Here is a 24,795-nt window from a genome sequence, read left to right as displayed (position 1 = left end):
ACCAGGCCTAAATTAAATATTTGGATATTTCAACATCAATTTTATTTTAATTGAACTTTATTATTTTATACAGATATAGAATAAAGTAGAATATAACGTAATGAATACTAATAGACCATAAAATAATATTATATAATGATAGAAAACAATACTAGAATTACCTCGTACTTCCACGAGGTGGCAGTGTCTATTCTGAATGGAGAGTATACAATAATGTGATGCCGCTTCACATCAGCATCTAAAAAAAAATGAAATCTAAGTGTACGAGCTGTAGCTGGGTTGTTGGGACTGAAGGGGGATAGACGATCGGCTAATCAACAATAATGTGGGTATATTTAAATAGCCTATGGCATTATTACCCTATTGGCAATTTTATGTCCCTTCAGATTTAATGTATATACCTCAGTCTTCACTCCTGATGGTATTTTTCTTTGGTGGAGGATTTTGACCAATCAGAGCTCAGGCATGGGAGGGGTTATATGCTGCAGAAAGTTGCAGAACATATTTTATTCCTGCCTGGACTAGTGGACTTGACGGTTTATTGAGGTCGCAGCGTCTCCATCACTTCTCCCTCTCCCTCTGCAGATTTGCCTTACCAGGCTGAACGCTCAACACGCTCAACGCCAAAGGTGTGTGTTTTCGACGCAGTCCAAGATGCTGGCTTGTACGGAGATGATAACTATGTGCCTGCAGTCGGCCAAACGCAAGCATCTACTGGCTCAACAGCAACCACTGCAGATTACAGGACAAGGGCTTCCGATTTTCCATGATGTAAGTTTATTTTGCAGTCCTTTTCTCTTCGTGTGGTCTTCTTACAGAAAGTATCTATACACATTCATTGGATTAGTCCGCAGCCACACAATGTTATCTCAATAATTTCCCAGGTAAACCGTAGCCTACTTATCTCTAACTCAATCGATGTTATAGCAACAAAGTAGTCATAATTTCTTCATTAATTGAAAGTGAACCAAATAGCCAAAAATTGGTTTATGAGTCATAGCTTTGCTAATTTATTTCATTTATTAAGTTTTGCACATGCAGTTTGCCTTCTCGAAGAATGAAAAATCAAAATAAACACTTTTGATCGTTAACCGATTAGTGTGTGTGTGTGATAGAAAAGTGGTTATGTGAGAGAGAGAAAATTGTGTGTGTGTGTGTGTGTGTGTGTGTGTGTGTGTGTGTGTGTGCGTGTGTGTGCTTGTGCGTGTGCGTGTGTGTGTGGTCTGAAGATGGGAGAGGGAAAACCTTTCCACAACAATAGCTGTGCTGTTGCATGAATAAGTAGAAGCTCTGACAGTTGGCGAGATTTCAGGAGCTGATGAACTGCCTGCCATTACTTCCCAGCCTCTGAGCACAAAGTAACACCTCGTACCCTCACAGACTCATACCATTCACAGCGAGAAACAACACCGAGGTCTCACTTGTGCCGTCGCCCAGTATGCACTGCAACGTGCTCAACCTATGTTCCTCTGCATCCCTGCTGCAATCGCCCTCCCTCCAACACATGGTTGTAGACAGGCACGCACGCACACAAACACGCACAGGCGATGTGCACACACTCACCACTGGACATACTCATACATTCACACACACACACACACACACACACACACACAGACGCACACACAAACAAACACACTTCTTTCTGAGGGATTGACAGTGCCACCAATTATACTCTGGGACGTGCTTGTCAATCATAAACACTATATCAGAATTGCAGGGGTCTTCTGTCCCTTTCCTTAGTGTTTTACGAGGAGTTAATGGGCTGAGGACATGTTTCCTGTTTTCACTGCTTTTGGTTCGGTGAGTTCACCTGTTCAATAAGGGACAGGGAAAACGGTCAGGATATTGGGACACTTTGTCCCTGCAGAACAAAAACCTGATGCCAACAAACACAACCTGACTAGGTTGTGTTTGTGTCTATGTTTGTGTCTATGTATGAGAATGGGAGACTATGTCTGTCTCCCATTCTCATCCTCTCTTTCCCTCTCTCTCTCACTAGCTTTCCTTATACTGTTTGTTTGTGTGTGTGTGTGTGTGTGTGTGTGTGTGTGTGTGTGTGTGTGTGGTGTGTGTGTGTGTGTGTGTGTGTGTGTGTGTGTGTGTGTGTGTGTGTAAGTCTCTTTCAGAGTGTTTCCTTGTAAGATAAAGCCAGAGCAATTATCTTGTGCAACACACACACACACACACACACACACACACACACACACACACACACACACACACACACACACACACACACACACACACACACACACACACAAACAAACACAAATCTAGAGACATTACACTCACACATATGCCCTGGTTCTGATGGCCTTGTTTGGGGTTTTATTTATATTTTTCTAGCTAACTTTTTTCGGCAATAATGTTTTTAGTGTGTTATCTTAATGTATTTACTTATCTTTCATTATGTTAAACTAAGTAGATTGATTTTGATGGAAGTACTTTCTTTATTACCACATTTCTGTATTCATGACGGTGGGAGTTGCTAAGTGAGCACAGCTTTAGAACTGTGTGGACCTCAAAAGTGGATCAAACTCATGCATCCCTGGACAATCTCTCTTTGATAATATTTCAACACCACAGTATGTGATGCATTTCCCTCCACGGATCTAGTCTAGACACCCGATTAGAACTGATAAAGAACACATAGGTAGATAAACAGATAAAGATATCTATTTTAAACTGCCAAAGTCCCTGGATACTAACAATAACCATAATGCCTTGCAAACCAACTCTTAGATATAGTTGCAGTAATAGTATGCTAAATGGCAGCAAAAGTAAACATTGTACTTTGGTTTGGTTTGTATCAATATGTGAATGTTGGCTCACTTTATGTGCTGGCTTTATGTGAATAGCCTGTTATGTAAACCTCAATGACAAAAATAGTTAATACTGAATGGACATAGACAGAGAGAAAGTGGAAGCGCCCAGAGCTTACAGTACATCATAGAGGTGTGATGCAGGGGCTGGAACATGCCCTCCTCAAGGCTATCCAGCAATTAACTTGGTGGTGTCCACAGAGGGTGGGCTTCTGCACATTGTTTTATCCCAGCCTTTTATCTTGGGTTGTGCATCGTGTGGCTCTGTGCTGGGAGACTCTGTCCAAACAGACTATCTGCCCACTTAGCTTTATGTTTTATGGGCATCTCTCTTAATCCAATAGTTATATTTCTCTACATTCCTTCTCTATCTTGTTCCTTTGCTCTTTCTCATCTTTCGCTCTATTCATCTCTCTTTCTCCTTCTCTTTCTCCCGTTGTTCTCTCTCTCTCTCTCTCTCTCTCTCTCTCTCTCTCTCTCTCTCTCTCTCTCTCTCATACTAATGATCTCTCCTCTCAGTGTTTTGCAGAAATTATTCAGCAGTTAATCACGAGTGTGCAGACAAAAGCATGCACATTTCATTTTTTAAACAACATTTAATTGGAAATATTTGTAATGAGGATACAGTTTTAATCTATTAAATACCCTACAAATAAGCACCTAGCAGATAGCAACATGATATAAATATTAGCAAATTTTCTACCAATTTGTTAAACTATGACAAAGGCAAAGCCAAGCTTGTGGTGGTGTGTTTATAAGGCTTTAACAGCGCCTACTGTCCTTCCAGCTGCCATTGCATCATCAACACCATAGCACACTAGCAAGTAGCTCATGACCTTTCTCCTCAAGACATGTTAAACTGTGCATTATCAGCAAAACTAACCCATGAAAACCAACAAGTGACACAGAGATGTTCAACCAAAACAAATTTTGACTCACGACATTTGCTACAACACAGAAGTTTAATGGCTAATGACTCGAAGGAGGGAAACTGTGTCTGTGTGTGTTTTTCCGAGTGTGTGTGGTGTGCTGCCACTGGCTTTGTTAACCATTTCTGAGTCATACTGTAAAGTAATAGGGCTGTTATTGTAGAATGTCTTGTTAATAGGTAAAAAAATAGAACATTGTAAGTGTGTTTGTGTGTGTGTGACTTTGAGCACAATAATAAAATGGCCGCTGTCACGACAGAATGTGCCAAGCCCAAAGACATTGAAAGACAAAAGAGCAGGAAGGTTGGAGATGCTTACCTTGTTGACGGATGGAAACTAATACCTGAGGGCAACGTGTACAGCTATTAATAACCGTAAGGTCAGAACTGCCAGGCCTGTTTGTTTTGACCTCTGTCTAACAACGAACGATCACATTCTGTCAGTTGCAAATACAATCACAAAGAGTGAGGCAGGAGAAGCACCGAAATGTTGTTGTCGGAGTTTCCCCAATCGTGTGCTGAATCGGGATTAATGGGCTCCAGACAGGTTCAACCCCCCATTTTCATAAAATCTGCATGACCGATCTATTGGTCATGATGAATCATGGTGACTGAATGGAGTCAGGTAGAGGACATTTTTATAGAGATTAGTTTTTGTTTATGTGGAGCTGTGGCTGTGGTGGATATTCCTTTTTACTTTTTCCTACACCATAGCTTTGAAAATTTGAATGAGGTTTCTACCATCAGTTTTTTATGAAAAACATGTGCTACTGGATCCCGAATGAAGTGCATCAGTCTGCAATTATAAAGCAATGAATTCTAAAATAAAATTTACCCAAAAGTACATAAGTCAGGATGGTTTGAATTAAATATGTTTTATTAGTCTGCTATGTATTTCTGCAGATATATTTCTGTACCAGGTAGTGAATTTAAATAAAGTGTAATGTAATAAGAGAGAGAGAGCGAGCAAGAGAGAGAGATCCTTGTGGCAGTCTTTTAGATTCATTGCCATGAATGCTAATTGTGTGCTCTGTTAAGGCCTTTTTTGGCGCTCAGCTGGAAGCAATAACCAACATTTCACCTCTTTCCTTTTCTATTCTGTTTTCCTTTCCCAGATTTTCCGCCGTGCAGACAAAAATGGTGAGTAAACAACATAATACACTGGCTGATAGTGGTGGCAAATTAGGTGCTGGTGATGTGTATGTTTGTGTGGGGTGCGGGAGCGGGGGGGGTAATTCTGTCTGTTTATGCTCCACCAAGTTTCTCCACCCAATTAAAAAGAGTATGACAAGACATTACCCACCTCTCCCTGTCAGTGTTGGACACAGATGACTGGGTGTTGACTGCCATGGATGGATCTAAATTAGCGTAATGTGGCTCATTCACGCTACTCATGTGCAAAAAAAAAAAGAAATGTTCGTCTGAGAGCGTTCGGATGTCTTTCGGGTAAAACAACAGTGGCTGTAGTTGTGACAGTTGTGTGTGTTCCATTACAAAGATAAGATGTTAAATGGGTTTAATATCACTGGACACATGTTTGACTTTTTTTTGATATCGAGCATTTGTTCTGTCATTCTGTCTCATTCTGTATTGATTAGAGTAATAGTAGTAGTAACAAGTAAATTAAATTGAACCCTGTGATTGCCATTTGTAGCTATAGTCAGCTACACATGTCAACCTGGTAGCTATATTTTGGGTATGTGGACCAAGTCTTTTGGAAAGTGTTTATACCATGCATTCTCACATGTGTATTAAAATCAATGCTGATACACTGGTACCTGTGTAAGCTCCTGCATGGCAGACTGATCACCCAATACAGTCTCTAAAATGGCTATCTCGAAGTTGTCCAAGGATCTACGTGTAAATAAATATCTGTTAAGCCACTCTCTATTGCCGAATGAGGTAACACAACGGTAATTGAGCCTGTGGCCTACTGATGAAAGCACTTACATTTGAAGTGTAATGATTGTTACAAACTGGGTGTCAGTGGCGACACTCGTGCCATACATTCAAAGCCCAAGCAGCACATGGTCAATGACTTGTTTTCCCTCAGCCAGCAGTGTTTCTTTCAACCCAGAGGGTATGGTGGCGACAGACTTGCTCTTCAAATCACTTGTGTGTGCAGTAGCGTATTGTCTTCTTTCACCATAGAGAATTAAAAGACAATGAAGCGTAGATCTTCAAGATTGCCTGTTTAAAATCCATGGACGGATCATACTCTGCTGATACTCTGCACATTTTCAATTTTAAATAAATGAAACAAGCGGCTATCAATTATTGATTCCACGTTTTATGGAGACGATTGATAGTGCTTGATTTTCCCATTCGCTTAGAGATTTGAATGATTTCAACGTCAAAACTGTCCATGCTTTTCACAGAGGCCAGGTCATGGTAGAGAAGACACAGGTGTCGCCCGGGTCTCCTTTAAGTAGGCCTAGCGTGCCGATATCCAGGATCCAGCAGTCCCACGATGAAATAGCAGAACCTCTGGGGGGAGACTGCACCGAACTATTATCAGGTTTTGATGAAAAAAGCATTGAAGTGGATCCCGAATGTATTGCATCAGTCTGCAATTATAAAGCAATGCATTGTGCAAGAGAAGAACCAAAAAAACGTACATAAATGTACGATAGTTAGATTTAAGTATTTGTTTCAAGTTTTAGATTGTTTCGAAGTTTTATTTGCCTGGTATTTATTTCTGTAGATATATTTCTGAACATCTGATTGATTGCACCAGGTAGTGCGTTTAAATATAGTGGCAGAGATATTGCCCATAGACATTCTACCCAAGATAATTATTTTGCAATAGTGTATTAAGTTTTCAGAATAATTTAATAATCACATTTTTCCGGTGGCCATTCTGCACAGTGTTAATTTGAAACCTTTTAAAGACCCTTTGTTTGTACACTTCATTACTGCTGACATGTTTGTATTTGCTGTTAATAGCCAATTATGACCTGACAGATCCCCGCCTCCAGAAACATGAGTACTACCCGTGCCCCGTTACAGCAAAGGGGCCCTCCCATAGTTAGTGTTATGAGTGACACCTGTGGCTGTGTGACGACGCTGCCTCTGTGAAAAGGTTTGTTGTCTTTCCCCCACTGCCACTTGTGTGAGATGCCGGGCCTGACTCATCAACTTTGTTGGTGCTGAGGCTTAAAAAACACTAAACTCCATTATCCAGTCCAATCTCCTAGGGAATAATGAGACTTCACAATCAATCTGGCCAGACTGGACATCAGCAGTTAACCGCTGCAGAATGGACTGGGCTCCCTAATCCACAGCAGTTACCCACTGACAGCCCTTAACCACATACCAGAAATATTTTGGGGAGATTACAGGTTCCATTGGCCTTGGGCAAAATCCACTCAAAATATAAATTGCTGATTCTTAACATCTTGTGCGCTATGCTCGCTACCAGTGAAAACGGTTTTAGCAGCTCTTGAATGAGAGTGAAGCTCAGGTGAAAATTGCTTGGTAAGAAAGATAAATTACATATCATGCTACATAAAATATGAAGAATAGGGTTTATGTTTGCATATGGGGGTTTTTCTCCATTTTTCATTTTTCCTGTTTCTGCATAAATGTAGCAAATCTCAGCTTGTAGGTAACTTCCTGCCATATTCTACAGTGTGTGTACGTGTGCATGCAGACCCGCGGTATGTAGGTCATTGTTATGCTTTTTTAAGAGGGATTTTTAATGAATGTGTCTTTTATTGTTAACAACTGCGTCACTATGATGCTCAAAGACGGAGGATGTATGGATCCTCTCGGTGGGGAGAAAGCACCCTAGTGCTGGTGGGACCAGGTCTTTTTTTAAAGCATTAAACAGGCTTATTTATGGTCTGGAGGCTGAACGGGGCCCTTTACAGATGGCTCTCTGGAACACAGTTGAAGTGGAATATGATGCTAAGAATACCAACAGCGTCGGTCGTAGCGCAGAGGAGAGGTTTACAGTGTCTGGGCCTTTTACACAGTGCCCATGAAGGCCCGAAGTTACTCTTTGACCGCTCTCTGGTGAGTTGTCTGAAGCCCATACGTACAACGTCCTGGCTGAGTTTATAAAGCACTTAGCAGAGGAGAGGCTCGTCGGGAGCAGAAGAAGAGCTGACCTTCGGGAGGATCGGACCCTGGCCTACTTTGTGTCCTACTTAGTTGGTTCCTTCAGGGCTCATTAAATCATCATCCTAGTTTATTCTGACCCCTTGAGTGACTTAATTAGCTCAGCCTGGCGCTCATGTTTGTCTGTTTGTCTGTTTGGCACAAAGCCCTGATTGCTGTCGCTGCTCCATTTCGATTTGCTTTTGGAAGGAAACGAGGTTGCAAAGGGTTTTGTCACATTGATTCTTGAAGTCCTTGAGAAATGATGATCAAACTAAGCAACGTGCGTTTTTTCATCCTCGTTTTTAAAATTGCGTTTATCCAACAATAATGAAATATTACAAAGAAACAGGTGGTCACCAATGTTTACCAATGTTACACAGACTAGTGAGGGTTGGATTACAGCCGGTATCGAGACGGCCTATGTTAAGATTGATTAACTAAATCATAGCTATGCGTTAAAGTGTATAAATAAATAGGACTTTGAAGTCAAGAGATATCTTTGTCTTGCTGTCATACAGTGTGATAGGAACAGATTGTTCCCCATCCTCAGGAAAACCTTGGCTAGTGGATGACACATGGCGATCGGATTACTTTTCAGCACGAGAGGGAAAGGGGGGATGCGTAGGACGCAGGCAACATAGCTGTCAGCAATGTGTTCAGATAGCATGTCAGTCCGAGGTAACAGCCTCTGACATAACTGGGGCTGTTGTATTTTTAAACAAATGATCATGTGGTGATTTAATTTGTTGACAGGTGATCTTCTAACCCCAACTACTCTTGGTGAGGTGCTTGCTCTATGAGCACTGACCCTACATCTCCCCACAGCAAGTGTAAAGAATAAAAAACACACCTGTCAATCATTCAATGCGGTCAATGATTGACTGTTCTGGATATCGTTTTGGAAAGAGACAAAGGAGCACCCACACTCGATCGCAGTATGTGTTCCTGTGTTTTAGTGGTTCAGCCATTGTGATTTATTAGTGGGGGAAGTGGAAGGAAGGGTGAGAATGTCATCAAGAAGTCCACAATAATTAGAATATAGCAACAATATGAAGCACGAGAAGAAGAAGAACAAAGGTATGGGAAGGGACTTAACATAACCAGGTGTATTGATCCATGCACTGTGTGTGCTAGGAATTGTCTGAGCACTGTATGTCCTGTTCATCAAAGCAAACCAAGGCGACAGTACAAGAGTAGTCACCATCACTTCTTTAGCAAATAGGAAAATAAACAACAATCAAGATCATCTTTTGGACAGATCTTACAAATATGCTCTTATTTAAAACATCTCAATGTTAATGTCTTAGGGGATATGTTATATTAATTGCCTGTAAATTTTCGTTATCATTTCACAGTTGATTGAATGCGGGAAACCTCCCAAAACAACAGTCTGTGTTAAGAGGAAACAGGCGTGTAGGAGGAGGGAAGCGTTTCCATTTCTAATCCCACAGCCAGCCACGGTGGGCGGCTGGCTGTGGGCAACACCTGCAGACCTAGACGGACAGAACACCGCAGGCAGGGAGAGACGCTTAAAAGGAGAGAGAGAGAGAGAGAGAGAGAGAGAGAGAGAGAGGCTTGCATGCACTCTCGCCAAGCCACATTACGCATTTTGCTGTCGTCGAGGTAACAGCAAACCATATGGCCGTCAGACTTCAGACTTGTCCTTGAGATTTCTTTTGTCCCTTTTGTATTCTTCACCTTGTGGTTTTGATATTAAGCAAAACAACTTGTTTGGTATGCTTTGTTGAATTAGTCTTTGGACATTTGGTTTAATGGTGTAATAGTTTTCTGTTGATACAATTCTTATTGTCATAGCTGATTTAGCCAGATAAATAGCTATCCAGCTAAGTTGCTGTTAGCTGTTTGTCCTTTTTTTTGGCTTAAGTAATTATTTAGGTTGGGTTGAATATTTTTGCATCTCAACATATTCTCAGGACAAAACCACCCAACACAAATCTTGCCTTCATTCTTGGCTCCACTTCATTTAATGGCGGTCTAACTATTTTCTATGTTTAATGGGCCGGCTGCTAGATAATGAATCTGCCCAACCAACTGAAGACCTGGATACAAAATGACAAAATATTTGATGAGCTCATACATTTAGTTTGAGATCTTTTTATGTTGGTTAGGCGATGTTGATTTATGTTTGGGTGTCTTTCTCATTGGTATTTTATTGAAATAAATGATCAAACCTTTAGAAATTGTTCAGAACCAGGAGTATTGTGTTTTTTGGTTGAGTTCACTACATTCCTTGGACTATCTCAACTGGTATGCACGAGGTTCACGGCCACCATTGCTGAGAATGTCCACTCACAGTAACATTATTGGATAAAAGCGTCCAACAAACTGGTTTTGTATTTATTTTGTAAGGAGGGGGAGGGGGAACAATGTGGTGCAGCTGCGATGACACTTTAAAGTCCTACATATATTTTCCTCAGTGACAAATTGGACGTTTCTAAAGAAAACATTGATTTTTCCTCTTCCTCATCTGTTGATCTCAGCCTTGATGCACAATCTGCGTTTCTCTTCCAGACGACGGCAAGCTGACGTTTGAAGAGTTCAACACCTACTTTGCAGACAGCATCCTAACCACCGACGAGCTCCAGGACCTCTTCTGCTCCATCGATGGACGACAGAACGAGTAGGCCTCGTTGCTCGCTGTTGATCACATGCACATTCAAATAGATGTATGATGGTTGGAATACCAACCTTGATATACACATAGATACAACTTCATTAATACAACTTAAGACATGACTATTTGGGTACAGGCAGTGCAGAAGGACAGGACATTTACAAAATGGGTCTTGTTGTGCTATTTGTTGATATGCTGTTCCTTTCTCTGCACAAGATCAAATGTGCATGTAATTTAATCAAAGGAGACAGATGGCTGCAAAGCAAAGAAGAAAGAGCAAAGGGTGTCTTATACTAATTACTGTACTGAATCCTGAAGGCTGCCCACTCAAAGGGTGATTTCAAGTAAATTCCTTCATTTTGGATTTATTTATTTATCTTTCCCTGGCCATGGAAATCAAGATACTTCATTGAGTGCTTAAAATCCTCCCACATTTTGCTTTGCAATCAAACAAAGTCCCTGTTAATGTATAATTTCAGAACAATCAAGTCAATGCAGGCCATGCTATGGTGTTGATTTCAACCACTGTAAAATAATTGCCAAACATTCACTACACACAACAAAAAGGAATTATCATTTGTCATCAATGGTTTATGTGAAACTGTAATGAGTCCACCTGCTTTATGGTCTGAGGCTTGTAGACACACAATATATCAAATGTATTTTACTTTCTGCTCGACATTCACAGCATAAACCAAATGGATGTGAGGGCAAGGCTGATCACATGGAATGATGGGATGATGTTTCTGTGATCAGATGAAATTGTTTTCTCACAAGCAGCATTTTTTGTTATTCATATCAGCACTCCCGTTAGTGTGACAGAATATAGATTGTTTGAGATGAAAAAATATAAGGGTTGGTGTACATTTGAAGGATGCTGATTACCTGCTTAAATTCTTCAATTCTGGGTGGCTCATTTTATGAACCCACCACACATTTTTAGTTTATAAAGTATTATGACCAATCCATAATAGAGCATTTTAATCCTTTAAGCATTTAATTTATCCACCTCAGTGTGTGAGAAGGCCTGCAGATCGGTGAACTTTATTTCTAGCTTTATTAACCTCCATTTTCTATGCTCTGTTCTGCAGCAACCTTGACACTGAGAAACTCTCAGGTGAGTGAGTCAGTGTTCATTTAATCTCTCTCTCTCTCTCTCTCTCTCTCTCTCTCTCTCTCTCTCTCTCTCTCTCTCTCTCTCTCTCTCTCTCTCTGTTTGTCTGCTCTTCTCACTCCCTCAACAGATAAATTGTCCAATTCTCCACTGTTGTTCTTTGTAGTTCTTTAACACAAACAGTAATTTAAGCATGCAAATGAGATGCTTGACATTTTTAGTCTTGACTTTCAAAACAAATTTACCTTATCGTCCTCCAAATCCCACTGTGTGTAAGCATCAACATCCCTGCCATGACTCAAGCAGATTGTCAGGTATCTTGAGAACACTATCAAACAACACAATGTATGGCAACTCTCCTGTCCTATTTCTCAGGAGTCATTTTGGCATTTAAGTAAGAGGTCGGTAAAAGAAAAAAACTAAAATAGGACAGAGGCCCTTAATACTGGGCCCACTCAGAATAAAAATGGATGCATTATTTATTGAATCGCACAACAACAATCTGGCAGATAGCAGACTATCACTAGAGTTCTATCATTTGTATTGGTTTGAAGTAAAACTCTAGGTTGATCAATAGGATATAGTACACATGTGAGTCATTTATATGGACCAAGCCCTCCAGAATATCATCATCCTCATCATCATCATCATAATCATCATCATCATCATCATCATCATCATCATCATCATCATCGTCTTCATTCTCATTATCATCACCATTGCCACCAGCATTACCACCACCATCATCATGGTTCTATTAATTAATGAAAACCTTTTGATGTTTTTTGCCGTAGCTTTCATGAACTCTAACCTTGAGTGTTGTTTGTCCTCATTTAGATTACTTTGCTCAGCACCTCGGGGGGTATGTTAACGTCCTTTCCGCCCTGGAGAGCCTCAACATCGCCATTCTCAAAGCCATGGATAAAACAAAAGAGGTACGCTGTCATTCAGGGGAGGGTCCATGGTGCTTGTTTTCCCGATCATGATCTAATAGCCATTTACATTTAAATTAGTGTTAGCTTTTTGAAACAAAGTCCTTGTTGACTCAATGTGTACTGCAATCGTTGGCAATGCATAATGAGTGGACAGCCCCTCCCCTAAGGGGGGCTGTCATCTTAAAGTTCTTCACGCGAAAACTTTAACTTGTGTTGGCGGCGGTACCAGAGTGTATCTCTCTACTAGAATGTGCTAAAGTATTCCGCTTTTAGCTTCAGGTGACAAGGGGTTTACACAACTGCCTGGTCTTATATTGTCTTTGTGCGTGCGTGTGCCTGCATGCGTACGTGTGTGGATTATTAGTGTGCGTATGTTGATGTTGATGAGGTGATGTTTATGTCTCTCTCGCTCCCTCTCCCTTGGTGTCTCCCTCCCCACTGTCCTCCCGGGCGCCCTCTGCCTGCCCCTGTCGGGGGTCAGGAGTACCAGGGGGCCAGTGTGCTTGGACAGTTCGTCACCCGCTTCATGCTGCGGGAGACCTCCAGCCAGCTGCTGTCCCTGCAGAGGTCCCTGCAGTATGCCTTGGAGGCCGTGGAGGAGCAGAGCTGCCCCCAACCGTTAGTGTGATAATATAGCCTGTGTGTGTGTGTGTGTGTGTGTGTGTGTGTGTGTGTGTGTGTGTATGTGTGTGTGTGTGTGGGTGTGTATGTATGTATATATATATATATATATATATATATATATACATATATATATATATATATATATATATATTTATATATGTATGTATATTTATATATGTATATGTGTATGTGTATATATGTATATGTATACACATATATATAATCAAATACTATACTGCCGCTGCTACTTGGAAACATATGTGTGTGGATAGTAAGATATGTTAAAGGAAGGTGAACAAGGTAGCTGCTATACTATACTATATGCTATGCTATAGTATAGTATGCTATGCTAAGTTGTACTATTTTATGCTATGCTATTACAGTAGGTAGGTAGGTAGGTAGGAGGTAGGTAGGAGGTAGGTAGGTAGGAGGGAGGTAGGTAGGTAGGTAGGAGGTAGGTAGGTAGGTAGGTAGGTAGGTAGGTAGGTAAGTAGGTAGGTAGGAGGTAGGTAGGTAGGTAGGTAGGTAGGTAGGAGGTAGGTAGGTAGGTTGGTAGGTAGTTAGGTAGGTAGGAGGTAGGTAGGTAGGTAGGTAGGAGGTAGGTAGGTAGGTAGGTAGGAAGGTAGGTAGGAGGTAGGTAGGTAGGTAGGTAGGTAGGTTGGGAGGTAGGTAGGTAGGAGGTAGGTAGGTAGGTAGGTAGGTAGGTAAATAGTTAGATACCTTTTCAGGAGCAGACAACGACAGGAGCAAAAATGATTTACTATAGTATTTTACACCATGCCATACTATACTATTATGCTATTCTATTCTACACAAGCAATTATTCTATTATATTATGTGTGCAGACACATTCATTTAATGTCAATATTTAATTTATTTAATTACAACACAGAAGAAACACATATTGCTTATTTTATGCATGTGCATGAACAGTATACCTCTTATAACCTTCGAAAGGAAATGTTCCTCTGAATACTCCATCATGAGTGTCATCTGCTGTAGTCAAGAAGATCCTGCTCATCATTTTATCATTAGCATAATTTAAAATGTATATCCCCCTTCAGTCCTTTAACCCCCTTCAAAACATACAACACACACACACACACACACACACACACACACACTGTTGCACAGCGCGTTGGCAGATCGCCAGTATCGCAGCATGTTGTCGAGGATGTGCCGGTTCTCCTCTCCCAGCCCTCTGGGTGCGTCCCTCCCTGGTTCTCTTGCCTGGGGGAGGAGGGATTATGGGAAAGGTGAAGCACTGAGAGAGGGGGCTGCACACACATCCTGAACACAAAGGGATCGAGACACAGAGAGCGAGCTGGAGAGAGATAGCATGAGCGATAAAGAGAGTGGTGGGGAGAGAGCTAGGACAGATAAGGAGGACATTGGGGATAACAAAAAAAGAATATTAAGTCAGTGGGACAAGCAGTACTTCATAGTTTAAAAAAGTACAGGCAGGCGGAGGAAAAGGAAGACATTGAGGGAGAGAGCGGTAGAGGGAGAGCTGCTATGTTAAACCCTTGTATTTCTCACCGCTCTGGGCTGGGCTGTGGTGCATCCATGGGTTTTGCAGAGTGGCCTTTGAGCCCCAGGCAGGTATCAGCATGAGCACCTCCAAGCATTACACTCCCTCTGAGCTGTCAGTGTGAGACCACACACACGCACACACACACACAAACACACAGACACACATACACACGCACGCACGCACGCATGCACGCACGCACGCACGCACGCACGCACGCACACACACACACACATAAAAACAAATACAAAGGCACGCATGCACACACATGTCCAACATTTAAACAAGGAGGCTCGTATGAGCGCACATAGGCGGTGTACACTATGATGCATGGCGCATGCACAGGCCCATGCACACGCACACACACACACACACACACACACATACACATACACACACAAACACACACACATACATACACATACATGCACACACACAGAGAAACACAAAGAAACACACACAAAGATGTACACAAATACACCATGTCAATGTGCTTTTCAGCCCAGATACTATATTTACATAAAAAGGACAGTGTCCCTCCTTTGTACGTGTGTGTTTGTGTGTTGATTTTACATTTGTTTGCTTTCCCCTGTCACGACTACTGACATACCCCCACATCTCAGCCTCCAAACGCTATGAATTATTAAGTATTTCTTGCCCTTTTCAATTCTCTCTATAGCTCTCTCATCCTATCTCCTTCTACCTCTCTCTCTCTCTCTCCCTCTCTCTCTCCCACTCTCTCTCTCCCTCTCTCCCTCTCTCTCTCCCACTCTCTCTCCCACTCTCTCTCCCACTCTCTCTCTCTCTCTCTCTCTCTCTCTCTCTCTCTCTCTTTCTCTCCCCCCTCTCTCTCTCTCCCTCTCTCTCTCTCCCTCTCTCTCCCACTCTCTTTCCCGCTCTCCCTCTCTCTTTCCCTCTCTCCCACTCTCTCTCCCACTCTCTCCCCCTCTCTCTCTCCCTTTCTCTCTCCCTTCCTTTCCCTTCCTCCCTCTGTTTGATTGTTATTCCGCTCTTTTAACCCCATGTGTTTACCATCAACTTCTATTAAAGGATTCCTCTCTGTTCTTCCATATCTTCTATGTGTATTCCACACACACACACATACACACCATCCTCACACACACTCTCTCTCCCCCAGGAGGAAGGAGGTGGAGGCGCCAGCAGTGGAGGTGGTCCAGAAGGTGGGCCGGCGTTGTGGACGACGCGCCAACGACAACCGCCCCTCCTCACCAGGGGACCACCCCCCCTCCCTGACCACAGGTACACCCACCAGTAGACCCCCCCCCCCCCCACAGGTACACCCACCAGTAGACCCCCCAACCCTGACCACAGGTACACCCACCAGTAGACCCCCACCCACACACAGGTCCACCCACTAGTAGGTGAATCCAAACCCCCCCCTTTGCACTCCTCTATATTTGGTGGGGGTTTTTTGTGCATGTCTACGCGTGCGTGCATGTGTTTGCATGTCTGTAAATGTGTGTGTGTGTATGTGTGTGTTTGTGTGTGTGTGTGTGTGTGTGTGTGTGTGTGTGTGTTTTCTTATCAGGTGTGAGTGAGGACGGTGAGGAGAACTGGTGTTCTCAAATCAACAGGCTGCAGCAACTGTTGGACAAGTTGGAGTGTCAGGTACAGCCATTGATAACAGCACACGCACACACACAAACACACACACACACACACACACACACACACACACACACACACGCATAAAACAAGGCAAAGTCTGCATAATGTTGAATTGGAAGGGTTTTATCTCGTATTAAGAGTGAGGGACATAGACAGGGCCGGAAATCAAAGACTGGAATGGGCAGTTTCATAGAAATTCTACTGAACAGAAACTCATTTGCATGAGTAGATTAAGCTTTCAGAAGGGGATCAAGTCAGACTTAAATTTAGAGTAAACTATTTAATAGCAGGGCAACACATTTGTAGTGTGTTTGCGGTATGGTGCCGTTTCAATTTTTTTCCCCAATGGAGCCCTGCCTGAATGTGCCGTTCTCCCTACTTGAACAAGTAATGTGGAGCAGTTAATCAACGTCACGAATCCATAAGCCATCATGTGACTTCCGTTAAATGCAATCGTGGGCACCGAGGCCATAAGTAGTATGACTCAATTTCATAAATGTATGGATTCATTATGATTATAAGCAGCATTACCATGGCATGACAAAAATGAAGTGCAGAGCAGTCGTCCAGATTTGGATCACACTCTCTCTCTCTCTCTCTCTCTCTCTCTCTCTCTCTCTCTCTCTCTCTCTCTCTCTCTCTCTCTCTCACGTTTGTAGTTTCATCAATAAATAGTATTAATCAATAAGTTATATTAACTCAACGACGAGCCATGACTCGAGCGGCCCCCTGAACAAACGCATAGTCATTTGCAAGTGTATTTATACAGTGGTCTGTCCATATGGGATGTTTAAGCTTCCCACAATGCAAAGTTTACTATAGTGCTGGCGTTTGTGCTCACTGTAGCCAATTACATTTACATTTACATTTAGGGCATTTAGCAGACGCTTTTATCCAAAGCGACTTACAATAAGTACATTTGTCATAAGAAGTGAAACAATATATCGCTGTCAGTACAGTATAGATGTTCATAGAGCCTAGTGCAAGTACTAACAATCACTAGACTAACCCATTCCCCGTATACAGCAATGCTAGCAGCTACTGCAGATGTTACACAATTAAGTACTATGAATAAGTGTAATGTAGATTAAGGGCCCTATCTTGCATCCGGCGCAATTTACTTTCTCACTGGCGCATGTGTCGTTGCTAGTTTGCAACTGCTGCAGAGCGTTCTTTTCCCTCCTGCGCCACGCGTCGGTAAATTAGGGAATGATCTTGCGCCCCAAGGGGCTGTTCGGCGAAAGGAGGAGGCGTGTTCTGGCGCAAAATGTTCCCTGGTGCTATTTTGCAGTTTCAGAAATCACTTGCACCACAAACCAGGAAATACCTGGTTTAAAGTCAGTGGCGCGTTGTTCAGATGCTATTTTAAGGGCGCATGCATGATGTTGCTTCTGCACCTCGCGCATACACTTTGCTTCTCTCATCTACCTAGGCACACATTCTTGGTAAATTATTTGGGAAAGAACAGCTGATACAGCGGTAATAAGTTGTACTTTTAAATCAATGCATCTGCAAACACCGTACAGCAAACACATATTTTCTTGACACAGACATCGTGTACATGCCCATAACTTTTAGGATTGATGAGTATTTGATCGTGAGAAAACATTGTTTTACCACGAGTGAGTGTTAAAAAGAATGAATGAATGCGGGCGCGCGTGTGTGTATGTGTAAAATAATTAATGAATGCGGGCGCGCGTGTGTGCGTCCATCTGTTTAAACACACACAAACTAAGCACGTAACGCATAATACAGTCCATGGCAATGTATATTAACGGGGGGACACATGCATATTAGGAACACAAGTCAATAACGATAATGCATTCAATACAGATAAGAAATTATGTTTATAATGATTGCGTATATCATTAAATAAAACCACAGTTACCGCATATCATATGTGTGTTAAGTTTTCTATGCCGAAATTAATTTGAGGACTCAGTATTTCAGAAGTTGTGGAAGAAAACCTTATTCCATGTGTGAATTAGGCCAAATTATTTGGGCATAAACTGAGCCATTTGAAGTTTGAAATGTATCTGTCTCATCAGAGACTGCAGATGCGCTGTCAAAATATCAACTCGTCAGATTCAAATGCGCTCATGGGTCTTGAAGGGGATGGGAGCTGGCACTCTCATTGGTTTATTGCACGTTACGCCCAAACCACACCTACGGGTAATTAGGCTACTTCAGACCAACCCTTTTAAGATAGAGTCCGTAGAGTCCTTTTTGCGCAGGTAAAATAGCGACATCGCCATAGAACCGCCCACAAAGCTACTTGCGCTTGACGCTTCTCACTTGCGTTTCAGACCGTTAAAATAGGGCCCTAAGTGCGTACAAACAGTGCGTACATTAAGTGTCAGGACGTACAACATACAATGGTGAACGGGAGGGGCTGGGTAGCTATGCAGAGTCGAGGTGAACTCTGAACAGGTGAGTTTTGAGTCTTATGCGGAAGCTGGTGAGCGACTCTGGAATCCTGACATCGGCAGGGAGCTCGTTCCACCACTGAGGTACCAAAACAGAGAAAAGTTGTGACTTTGTTGATCGACCTTTGCTTGCTCTTAGCGATGGCGGTACCAGACGTCCAGCTGGGGTAGTTGAGCGGAGGGATCGAGCTGGGGTGTGTGGCTTTACCAATGCTTGGAGGTAGGCAGGGGCAGTTCCATCGACTGCCTTGTATGCCAGCACCATCATCTTGAATCTGATGCAAGCTACTACAGGGAGCCAATTACACGCTTAGAGATCCCCACATCCAGGAACATGATTTCTGATGATTTTCATGTCTTTCTTGTAGTTTCGTCATCAGATTGCATCATTGTTAGATAGTCGATTCACATCTCATTCCCTAATGTATATAGTTACACTATAAGGATTTAATATTTGCTGGTCTATAGCTTGTTTTGTATGCGAGCATATCATAATTTGAATATTGATGTATTGGAAAGTCCCACAGCCTCATAAAGGCTCAACAGAAGCACTGGCCACATCTTCTATTGATATTTGTGCAGATAATCCTCTTTGGATCCACATGAAAGCCTGCTCTCATGAATATTCTGCTCCATTCTGCGTTTTATGGATGGGGAATGAACATCTAAGACTTTACACTTTGACAATAACCGGACATAGTAACTCAAAAGTAGTAAATCCAAAAGAAAATAACTCATAATAAACACATCTTATTCAACCATGTTATCAGTATATTTTAGCTGACCTGTTCTTTCCATATAGGGCTATATTTATTTATATATATAAAATATTTCATATTTTCGGCCGACCCTGGGGGCCATAAATGCAATATCAAAGCAATTTAAAACCATTCTGTGTGTTCTGCAAGGCAATATCCTTCCATATGCTTTAACACAACCATGACTCTCTCTCTCGCTCTCTCTCTCTCTCGCTCTCTCGCTCTTTCTTTCTCTCTCTCTCTCTCTCTCTCTCTCTCTCTCTCTCCCTCTCTCGCTCTCTCTCTGTCTCTCTGTCTCTGTCTCTCTCTCTTGCTTTTAAATGTCACTGTCTTGCCTGTGTAAAACCGAGGGGGTAAAATCCCCCGTCGTCATGGAGCCGACTCTTCTTCTTGGTTCAATGGAGAAGGAGAGTAGACCTCTTTAGAATAACTTGCATACTACAAATGTTTATTTTTTTTTATAATTCAAGACAATCGCATTCAAGAATGAGTAAACATCTGAGTGTAGGCTACAAACGCGATTAACTATTTACAAGTGCAAATAAATGCCAACATATTCCTTATTTTGCTGACAACTTTTTTTTTATCCCGACAAAAGCCTCGTAAGGAACGTTCATCTGCGTCTTTCTCTTAGATCGCACCATCTTTCCCCGTCTTCTTTAAATGCGACTGCATCTTCTTCTCTCACGTGATCAGCAACTCGCGGGTCTCTGCAGTTAGAACTACTCATGTTGATATCGCTGCGTTGTCTCTGTGCTTTGTCAGCAACACCTCTACCCAAGTCCCACCCCTGGAACTGCGAAGCTGTTTAATCGCATTTACCGTACATTAAAATTTAACCACAAATATGTGTAGGGTCCGAGAGGGTAACTTTGGGTGCGAACTCAGGCCGGAATATAACCTCGCTCAGTGTAAACATGCGGACCATGCTGGAAAAAAGGCGTGCATAAGACAGGCATATTTGGCAGTGTAAAAACGTTTTCTGTCTGTCTGTCTCTGTCTCTCTGCTTCTTTCTCTCTCTCTCTCTCTCTCTCTCTCTCTCTGTCTCTGTCTCTGTCTCTGTCTCTGTCTTGTCTCTCTCTCTCTTTCTCTGCCTGTGTGTGTCTATGTTCAGAGACATAAAACCATTCAGGATTGACATTTTACCTCATGTAGCTCGGTAGTTACTGTGCCTTGCTCCTGGGCCTTTTTGGATTCACGTAAAGGCATTTTCAATTACGAACACAGTGTTTGATATGACATGTTGGGGCCCTTTTTCATCTGAACAACAAACATCTTGCTGTGTTGTGGCTATGATGGAGTCTTACGTTGTCATGTTTAATCTGCAGCCACATTTCACGCTCTAATAAAAGCGCAACGGATATCAGGTTGGCTACGCTGGTGTTTCCGTTCCTCGGCTGGAAGATTATTCATGGCGACGGTCATTTCATTATTTTGTTTCTATTATTTGTTTTTCTTTGGGACACAAAACTTTCTTTGGGCTGAGTGTTGACAGTCGCTCAAAGCCGCTGAGGAAAACATTAGCCATCTGACGAGATGATGCAGATGGGCCGAGCAGACGGAGGAAATCTCTTCCCAAACTCCACTTCCCCAGTATTAGTGCTCCATCCGGCCATTCCTCCACCACGGCAGAGAGACCATCAGCAGCCTTCCTTTTCTGATCTAGCTTCCATAAACTTGGTGGCTTTTTCTCTACTTCGACTTTTGCTCCGTGATTGATTGCCGTCACACTCCGTTCCATCTACATCTGTGTTGGCTGCACGTACTCTCGAGTGTGACAGCCTTATTTTTGTGAACGACATCCATAGTACCCGAGCCAAAATAGCAGCCTCTCCCGTCACCCCATTGCCAATCCTGCCCTATTTTCTGCCGACACATTTCTCCCTCCATCCTCCAACTGTTTTGATCGATGTCGTGCCACAGATGCTCTCTATCCCCCTGTGCCCTCCCCCTTCACTTTCTACTGGTTTATTTCTGTCCAAAAATATCCCAGAAGCCATTGCCTAAAGCCTCTTGCTCTAGGCTCCTGGCCTCCTGGACTATTTTCGACATGTCTTCTCTCAGATATAATTTTTGGTTGATGTTTGAATTCTTGATGAGTACTTTAGTTTGGGAGCTCTGAGTTTACCCTGAAGGTCAATTTGTTGACGATGAATGATCAGGTGTGATAGGTTACTGACTAAAAATATGATGCCATCTAATTAGTATTCAACAGTGGACCCTCCAATATGAAGCTCAGGGAGAACATTGGCTTTCTCGCCCTTTTTGTCTCTAAATGTCGGGGTAAAGCAGTGGCTTTAATTCAGATGATTAAATGTTCTCCTGCTGCTGTCCTAGATAAGCTGACCTCATCTCATTGAACATTACCAGACAGTGAGTAGGCATTCCTTCTACATCCATAAATCAACCTCAAGCACTACTTCAGTGTAGTTACCCTTATCGTCAACCTCGCCATAACTCTTAACATTCTGTTCTTCCGCTAACATTCACAAGCAAGTCATGCATCTTGGGTTCAGCTGGGGGTTATGCTTCTGCTCCAAAATAAAACTGGGGGCCGTTATTGTCATATCAATTTTAGCAGACAAATCCCAAACCCTTTCATTTCCCCCACTTCCTCTCAAATTGCAGAGCATCAGCAACACCCACCGTATCTTGGCTTTCGTTCCGGATCAATCATTCATGTATTCATTGAGGTTGTGTTCAAAGCGCTCCGTGGTTCAGCACGTCGTGACATGACTAGAGCCGCTCACGTCACAGCACTGGGGGCCGCTGGGGCCAGTGGGCGCTGGGAGCCCGAGGACCCGTAGACGTACGCTACTGCGAGGGCTGTATCTTGCCTTCCACGGATCCAGCTGTCCAAGGCTGATCTGTCGGCTCATTCCTGCCTTTTAACCCACCTACAGAGGCTTCCTTTTATCCATCTATTTTTGGGAATCACAGCCTTTCGTTTCTGGTGCTTTATGAAATATGCTCTTGATGAATCCTAGTTTTCTTTGTAATTCTCCTCCATTGAGATGAATGACTCACACACCTAAATAAACCCTGTTTCGCTTTACCTTTCAGAGTCCCAAGTTGGAGCCACTAAAAGAAGACTCATTTGCGGGCACGTACAAATCTGTGAGTGTGTGTGTGTGTGTGTGTGTGTGTCTGTGTGTGTGTGTGTGTGTGTGTGTGTGTGTGTTTGTGTGTGTGTGTCTGTCTGTCTGTCACAGCAAACACAGTGACTGTGTTCTGTACACTATAGTGATGTGTGGGCTGTTTTTTTAATGTCACTGTGGCGGTAAGACGGGACACAACCGTTCACATGGTATTGATGACCATGAGTACGTTGCTCACACTGCAGCGATCGAAGCCTGATGCCATCTGTGCAGACCAAGATCCAAGGTCTTAAGCTTGCCACTTTTTCTTGGTTGTTTGAAGCGTATCTCAGCCTTAGGTAAATGCACGGCACTCTAAGCCTTTCATTGGGCCTAAAGTCCGACCAAGGGGGACAAAGGTGTGTAGAATTACACCTTCTGCATACCAGTTGCGTAGCAGTACACGAGAAACCTATTCATTTCCAATGCAGCATAGCGTAGGGCTTTCCATCCCGCCGTGCAGAATGGTTTGTGTTGCGTTTAGAGACCACCCAAAACTCATCTGGAATGCACGCGGCAAACCGGAGCTACGCAGAAAGCTCTGCGGAGACGTTCGGAACAAAAGCAGTACTGGGTGGTGTGAGCAAAATAAGTCGGCTTTCTACACGACCAGTATCTGAGGCGTAACAGTGCTTAGAGGTGTTATAGTGCATCAGGCTGTGGACCGTTGTTCCTTGGAGCACCACGTACGTGCCCCAACCTCTCTCCACCACACAGTGTGAAAATTGGGAGTTATGTCAAGAAAGGCTAAAAATAAAAGACAGAGTCACACGTAGGCCAATTCAATTCTTGACTCACGACTTTTAGATTCAGTCCTCAGTTGAGGAGTTGCACCTAAAGTGACCTGTAAGTAATTCTTATAATTTTCTCAGGAGCTGCTAAAAAGGTAAGCTAGTTCAGATTCTGCCACCGATATGGAAAAGATTATATTAACCATGATTATGATAATGATGGTTAATTCCATATGATATTGATGATTATCACAATATCCTTAATCATTTAAAATAATTAAAATAATATTCTATACTTACAGTCGAACAATCTAACTGAGGGTCTTTACATTGAAGTAAACATTTAATTTAACTAATTTTGATAAGTGGGTATAATGATAACTTTATCTTTATTTCATGATGATACTATTCCATTCAAAGACAATAGCAATAATATTGAACTATTGCCCAGCCCGAAGCTAATGCATCAGTATGCAGAAGACCGATTGACAGAAAGATGAAGAAAGAAATTCTGATACATGAATTACAAATTACAAATACAATTAAATGTGCTTCAAATAGAATTTTAGTCACAATCGACTGACATGTAATATCTGTATGACAGCAGTTTTAAGGTGTCATGGCAACATAGTCGTGTAGGAGCAGTCACATGTACAGCATTGTGTTCATGTAATAGGCGTTTGTGTGAACACACCATTTGGCTTGGTCTAGGTAAATGTCAAACATTTGAACCATCTTTTAAACCTTTTTAGTGAGTAGCTCACATATTATATACTGTATGCATATATACGCGCAAACTACTTTTACAAATATTTGTACGAAAACCAGTTTACAAGTCCTGCCATTCCCACTGGATGAACTTCAATGTAAAGGCTTTGGAACTGCTATGAACATATCCTATTTTCAGCTGTCACGTCAAACTACTGCACTAGGGGCTAAAAATAAAATGCAGAAAAATGAACTAAATATATAAATAACACCAATGACACAGATATGAATCACGGTTCCTTCACACATACTGTCTGAACTGTTTGCCTGAAAGGACAATGCACACACGACTTTGATGTAAATGAAATACGTCATCCTCAAAAACAAAGTCTTTCTGACACAAACACACTCACTCTCCTAGAAATAGATTGTGAAATACAGTGAAAATGGAGTGTGTGTCTGTGTTTGTTGTGTTTGTGCAATGTTTGTGTATGTGTCTATGTGTATGTGTTCCCCTGCTGGCAGAACCTCCTGCTGGTCCAAAGGCAGGTGACGGTGGCTGAGGAGGATCTGGAGGACTTCCAGAAGACCCTGAAGAGCTACTCCGACGCCACCGCGGCCCATACCGACAACCTGCAGTCAGTCACGCTACCTCCTACCCAGTCCTACCCCCTCCTATCTCCTCCTATCTCCTCCTGCCCCCTCCTAC

General features: G+C 42.5%; 1 protein-coding gene across 1 annotated transcript in view; it reads left to right on the top strand.

The window, feature by feature from the left end:
- Window positions 1-585: 585 nt before the first annotated feature.
- The window catches only part of necab3 (N-terminal EF-hand calcium binding protein 3), a gene marked incomplete at its 3' end in the record, with an annotated part of 27,620 nt that continues 3,410 nt past the window's right edge, over window positions 586-24,795 (top strand). Inside the window, exons 1-10 of the mRNA XM_079748682.1 lie at window positions 586-771; window positions 4,869-4,893; window positions 10,390-10,498; window positions 11,584-11,609; window positions 12,444-12,541; window positions 13,023-13,159; window positions 15,835-15,956; window positions 16,246-16,325; window positions 22,574-22,627; window positions 24,612-24,724. Of these exons, the coding sequence (XP_079604808.1) occupies window positions 655-771; window positions 4,869-4,893; window positions 10,390-10,498; window positions 11,584-11,609; window positions 12,444-12,541; window positions 13,023-13,159; window positions 15,835-15,956; window positions 16,246-16,325; window positions 22,574-22,627; window positions 24,612-24,724 (881 nt within the window). The 5' untranslated portion in view covers window positions 586-654. The remainder of the gene's footprint in view (window positions 772-4,868; window positions 4,894-10,389; window positions 10,499-11,583; window positions 11,610-12,443; window positions 12,542-13,022; window positions 13,160-15,834; window positions 15,957-16,245; window positions 16,326-22,573; window positions 22,628-24,611; window positions 24,725-24,795) is intronic.

Source organism: Pollachius pollachius (genome assembly GCF_949987615.1).
Source record: "Pollachius pollachius genome assembly, chromosome: 12".
Classification (NCBI taxonomy): Eukaryota; Metazoa; Chordata; class Actinopteri; order Gadiformes; family Gadidae; genus Pollachius; species Pollachius pollachius.
Note: the sequence above shows the minus strand (reverse complement) of the source record. Positions and strands in the feature narration are given on the sequence as shown.